Raw genomic sequence first — 6,664 nt, forward strand, 5'->3', positions numbered from 1 at the left:
TATTTGACAGGCATTACTTTCTTTTTACATTCCACAGATAAATAGTGAAAATAGCATATCTACAAGCTCACAACGCCTTCCACCAAAAATCTGTTTCTCAAACCACAACCTTCCACTCACACAGATTTCAGAGGGACAGTGCAATAACTTCAGTACCTTCTTCAGCACCAGCTTCCCCTGCCCTAAATCCGCCATTCGAAGCCTCCACTCTTCCAACACCCACCTTATTCCCGTCCCCAACACCAAGCTCCGCAACAGGGGCAACTGGGCCTTCTACCACACAGACCCATGTCTGTGAAACTAACTCCCCTTGCACCTGAGAGCACCACAGTCCTTTTCAAAATTGAATAAAAACCTACCTTTTTAACAAAGCATTCTCTTTTTGTTTTCCTCTTACCTAGTTTTAACTTGACCCTTTTAGTTTTAGCCAAGCTGGGTCCCATGAAATGGATTGTTTCTGTTTTTTTGCCATGCTTTTATTCCCTGTAGCACTCGTGAGAATGTAAAGTGCTTTGAAAATAAAATGCATTATCATTATTGTGATGTGAGCTTGTAATCGGCTATTTTCACAATTTTGGATGTTCTGTTGGAATCCTGTTTTTGTATATTCAATAATTAATTGTTGACAGTCTTTGTCATTAATAGGAAGCCTGCTGGCATTTCTCAACATATGTATCACGGGCCGGCTAAGACGGCTCGGATGGCTTGGTTCTCCATCGTGGTTTAAAAGACCTCACTGTTTATTCAAACTGCTTCTTAAACTTATACTTTTACATCGGGGACCCGACCCATATAGGGTCCCGACCCATATAGGTTGAGAACCACTGGCGTAGACCACAGGCCATCCTCACTCCAGCCGCCGAGGCAAAAAGAAAATCGCTTTTTGTCCGATGTGGGTTCTTGGGCCCAGTTTTGGCTCCCCGTTCTTCTTCAGCCCAACATACCAGGTGTGCTCCTTGTACCTCTCAGACCGATACGTGTTGTAATGGTTTTCTTCCAGCATCTCCAGGAAGTAGCATTCATCAGTTACTGCAGCCTGGGATCATATACCATCATAGGAGGAAGAAGAAAAAGATTTCCAGCATTCGTTAAGGGTTCTTTTTATTCAGATAGGCTATCTGAAAGCATGTGCTCTGCCGAAGGCACGGGCAGCACACCGACATGTTTGAGATATCTGCAGTGGTGGAAAGTAACTGAGTACATTTACTCATGGTACTGTAGGCTACATTCTGACCTGAGATCAGATTCATACGAGGTTTCCACTGGACACACACTGGTCTGATTAACCCATTCTGACCTGAGATCAGATTCTAAAAAATGTCAGTTGTTCTTCGATCTTTCAAAAATAGCAGACCTACAAGCTCGTAGCGCGCCACTCGGTGGCGCGCTATGAGCTTGTAGATCTGCTATTTTTCAATAGCTAAAGCATAACATGATGCTAACACCAAAACGGGTTCCCGGTCAGAATGGGTTAAGCAAAAGTTTGAGGTACTTTGACTTTACTGTTTATGTTTTTATATTTACATTATTTATTGTAAATATAGTACTTTCTACTCCACTATATCATTATTTGACAGCATTAGTTACTAGTATAGATTATTTAAACTGTTTGGTTAGATTATTATTACAAAACAAAACATACATTAAGATGAACCAATTAAGCCCTGTTTTAGTTTCAGCTATTCGAAAATAGCTGATCTATAAGATCACAAAGTGTTCACAATGAATCAGGAGCTTGTAGATTTGCCAAATATTTGTCAAATACTTTTAAAGAATTTGTGAAATGAGCCATTCTGCATAATGAATGAAATGTATATTTTGAAGCCAATGCTTTTGTACGTAGTTTTGAATACTTTACATACCTGGATAAAAAGAGTGCTGACATTCTTCTGCTGTTATTGAGCTCGTCTGAGCTGTGCACTAGTGTAAAGCGTGAGATACTCACTGAACTGTACAAACGTCCTTGGTCGTTCATGGCCAAATATCTTCCTGCTTCAGTTCCTTGGATGACAACAATCCCTCGCTCGACAGCTCTCAACCTGAGAACAGCTGTACAAGTGAAGATGAAACTTTTAATCAAAGTTCAAAATAGACAATAGGCATTTGTTGGTACAAATCTGTACGGCGATAAACAGACCAAAATAAAGTAATGTGGTATCTTATGAGTTTTTATTTATACATCTTCTGCTAGTATATGCAATCAATCAAACAATAATCGATCATTTGTTTATGTTTCTTTGTGAGATTGCCATCCCATCACTGCTGTTTTTTCAGGTTTGTCAGCACGACACATTTATACAGAATAGACAGTAGCTTTTGTAGGCTATTGGAATTAAAAGAACCTCAGGGAATCTCTGGTATGCATGTACTGTTCTGTATTTGATATTACTGAGAAATAACTATTGTAGCCACAGATATCATTGTAGCCTGAGGGTCCTTTATCTTCTCTCGCTTACTTTTTTCAATGTTTGCTTACAGTTTAAAAAAATCTCTATAGTTAAATGTAGGCTACAGTAACAACAATTGAGATAACCCCACAAAATATCATTCAGCTATAGCCTACATGTGTTCCATGTCGAACTTTCTGCTGATATTTTTGTTTCATTTACAATTAAACAATATCCTGTATGTATGTTCTAGTCCTATATATATTCGACTCCTATATATGTTCTAGTCCTATAGCCTATATATTTTCTTTACTGAACAAACATCTGAATATAGCTATTTATTATCACTTGTTTTATTATCACTTGGAGTTGAATCCTTGTACACTCCATAGATAGACAAATCTTGAAATATTTTGAAGATTTTATGCTGATACTTTAAATGTATCAGTAACATATTCAAATTATTATATTATTAAAATATATAGAGTAGGCTTACTAGGCTATTTCTACACTGTGCTGGATATACTTCTTGGTCCCCTAGCCCTGGTCCAGTGCTTACAGCGAGTCTCTGTCAGAGCTAGACTCGCTGTAAGCACTGGACCAGTCACCAGGGCTATTGGTCCCCCACCAGTAGCATTTACACATTTGTAATGCAGCATGATGATGTGGTTATGCACAGACAGTTTTGCACAGTGCACACAGCCTCCAGAGTCCAGACAATCTTACTATGAACGTCATTCTCATCTCTGGTGCCTCCCACTGTGCCGCCAGGCAGAATGTGGAGGTGATGTCCGCCATTCATGCAGTACAGACGAGTGAGCTTCATGTGCTCCTGTTGATGCATGATCCTGGGCCCTGATGCGGCCGAAACAAACACCTCTCCATTCGCCATACTTTCAAAGCTTACCAAAACTGGTCTGACCTATTATTATCAAAGGATTAATTCCGTGCACTCGTCGGAACGATCCTCGGTGGAATTCAACAGGGTTCTTTACGCCAGAGGCAGAGTGGCTATACGGATCACCGACCACCACGCAAAGAGGGGCGTGCACACGCACGCACGCTCTCGCGCGCGCACGCACACACACACACACACACACACACACACACACACGACACGACACATAGCACGAGTTTGACCATGCTGACCCTCAGTCGTGTTCTATCTGGATCTATAATAGACTACTGTAGCCTACGTTTAATGACAGATACAATGTACGAATACAGCTGCTGATCTAATAATTAAATGATAAACATTGTTATAACTTCACTCCTGAAGGATAGGCTGCCGCATTGTACAATAATTATTAATTATATTAACTATTAATATAGCAAAAGATATGAACATCCTTAAACTCCAGGAAGATCTGAAACTGAATAGGTCTTAACTGGTGTTAGACCTATTCACTCTAAATGCACCAACCCCAAAATGAATCTAGACGCTTGGTTTTGTTAGCCTATGATTTTGTGACTTTGTTCAAAGTGTGTGATGGATTGTTCCACTGCACCTGTTGAATCTCTTAAAATTAGGCTATAGGCCTACCACATAATAAACCCTATACCATCCATATCCTGGGGGGAAAAAGCAGAGCTATAGTGTGTGGTGATGAACTATTTGGCTATCCTTTTTCCTGGAAATACATTTATATGGTATCATGGGACTCCATCTTGCGCCACTTATTTGCCATTTTTTACTATTTTAAAACAAAAAAAATGTTCAACTAGCCAATCTACATCGACACGTTGTTAGCTTGTAGATAGGCTATTTGTACTATTTTAAAATGTTTTAAAATAGTAAAACATGGCAAACTAGAAAAAGTGTGTGTGTGTGTGTGTGTGTGTGTGTGTGTGTGTGTGTGTGTGTGTGTGTGTGTGCGTGTGTGTGTGTGTGTGTGTGTGATGTTTGGCAAAATGTTTAGGAGCAATATAAACGTGTGTGTGTGTGTGTGTGTGTGTGTGTGTGTGTGTCGCGGCTTGGCCTGTTGTAGCGCCACCAGGCTGATTTGAAAACGGTCAAGTGGCATGTCTTCCAAAGCCTAGTGGGAATATGCATGCACAGTTTCACAACAATCGGACGCCGCGTTGAGTAGTTGTGGCGATTTGTACAAAGCAGGCTACTCCTGAAAAGAAGCCAATCGTAGCCAATGAGGGTGGATTATAAGAAATCAAACAAACCTGTATTGATCTCATGACTATGGAGAGCATGTGTACCGATTTGCGTGAAATTTGGATAAAATCTGAAGGAGTAATATTAGAAAATGTGTTTTACATATGTCGGCCTCCTGGTGGCGCTATAAAGAGCAGATGTGAAAAATTCCAGGCAAAGGTTTTTCCTTGGCCTCTAGGGAGTTGGCATACAAAGTTATCCACAGATCAGTGCAGTTAGAGGTAAAAAACACTTTTCGGCCAGTTATAGCGCCACCATGAGGCTGAGTTGAAAATGTTCATGTGGCATTTCTTCCTCGGCCTAGTGGGAATGTGCATGCACAATTTCACGGAAATCACATGACGTGTTCATGATTTTCAGAATTTTGTTTGAAACTGAGCACTCCTGCGAACTTTGGAAGCCAATCAGGATGGAGTCTGAGAAATCTGAAAGACCCATTTCGTTGAATGGCTCTAGAGAGACTGTGTACCAATTTGCGTGATGTTTGGACAAAATCTGTAGGTGTACTGTCCAAAAACTTGTTTTGCACAAAGTGGCCTCCTGGTGGCGCTATAACAGGCCGTTCTGGAAAATGTGGGGCAGAGGTTCATCGTTGGCATCCAGGGAGTGTGTGTGCAAAATGTGGCATCGACCGGGTTAACGGTGCCGGAGATTAGCTGTTCACAGACGGATGGACGGACACACACACGGACGGACGGACACACGGACAGACAGACGGACGGAGTGCAAAACATACTCTCTCCCCATGCCTTCGGCCTGGTGGAGACAATAAGTTTAGGGATAAGGGGTAAGGGGTGGTGCAAGATATACGGCTTAGTGTATAGAGTGAAAACAGGAGGGGCTACACTACAGAGCCCTGGGGGACTCTGGTCAACTAAGTATAGGGTTTAAAAGGTTAAACTCAGTGTAGGTTCTGATGTTTTTGACAGAGGCCTTTCATTGTTGCTGGCTGACTGCTGAGGACCCCTGGAACACTGTCAAAGATGCCTGGGGGTCCCTGGACCCCACTTTGAGGACCACTGACAGTGATGATAAAGTACTGACAGTGACAGTATAGCCTTTGTATTGTTTCTGCTGAAGAGGATGGTTGGAGTAGAAGAATGCGTAAATCTGTAGGAGCAAACCAATGTTCTCCTCAGCATCATTATAAGCTTTTTTTCCTCCACAGAAGACAAAAGACATTGTTATCACACTGTATTATAGTTATGCTTCTATCGTCTCCCTCTGTAATGTCACAAGATATTGTTTTCTATATGAGTCAGGACAGAGTTCAAACCTGTCCTGTACCATTATTATTATTATTGTTATTTTTTTTTACAAATTAGACTTCGAAAGGCTGTTGAACTCTTCTAACTAAGCCTAATTAAGTGCAGTGATTAAAAGACTGTATGCCGTCCGTGTATTTTACCCCTTGGTGTGTGATGTTTGAGGAATCAATAATTGAATTGGATTAACTTCTATGCACACCATATTTATATTCTACAAGTGTCTGATTCAACAATTGGGTTATAGTATAAAATATAACTATACAATATATAGTTTGCCTAAAATGTGTAAAAAGTAAATAATGAATTAGGAAGAATTAATTTCAAGTCTTGAACATGAGTGAACATTGAATTGAAGGTTTTGGACAACATTTACGGTAAACTATTTTGGGCATGTTATAGACGTGAAAATTGCAAATCCACAAGTCTTGTTTTGTTCTACAAATCTCAACCACTGATATCCAGAAGGGAATGAATACCGAATGGGCCTCCTTCAAGTAAACAATGGAGATGATTTAATGCGATGGCTGCATTCTGCATGCCTCCCATTCAGGCGGCCTGTTCTGCATAAACTGCCCCCCACGCATGCAATAAGGACCCCCTAGTGCAGTCTATCCTCTTTCATATGGTCAGAGAGGCAGCTTTCTGGGAAAAATAATAAGAATGGCTAGTGTCTAACTGACAAACTGTATGACATTTTAGTTTTCTCTGCCTCAGATTGGGCTGTGTTTCTAAATATAGGGCATCCATCAAACAAAATATATCATTCTGATGAACAACAGCTATTATATTGTGTGCATCGTGCATAAATGTGTGCACTGTACATAAATGTGAAACATTAATTA

General features: G+C 40.6%; 1 protein-coding gene across 1 annotated transcript; it reads right to left on the reverse strand.

Moving 5' to 3' along the window:
• Nucleotides 1-778: 778 nt before the first annotated feature.
• Nucleotides 779-3,279, reverse strand: fgf1a (fibroblast growth factor 1a; the record flags this gene model as incomplete). The annotated part of the gene is made up of 3 exons (XM_080773338.1): nucleotides 779-1,036; nucleotides 1,946-2,049; nucleotides 3,114-3,279. 3 exons carry the CDS (start codon nucleotides 3,277-3,279, stop codon nucleotides 848-850), a joined length of 459 nt encoding a protein of 152 aa, XP_080629464.1. The 3' UTR covers nucleotides 779-847.
• Between the last annotated feature and the right edge of the window lie 3,385 nt (nucleotides 3,280-6,664).

The sequence above is a fragment of the Protomyctophum bolini genome (genome assembly GCF_963924005.1).
Source record: "Protomyctophum bolini genome assembly, chromosome: 10".
Lineage (NCBI taxonomy): Eukaryota > Metazoa > Chordata > Actinopteri > Myctophiformes > Myctophidae > Protomyctophum > Protomyctophum bolini.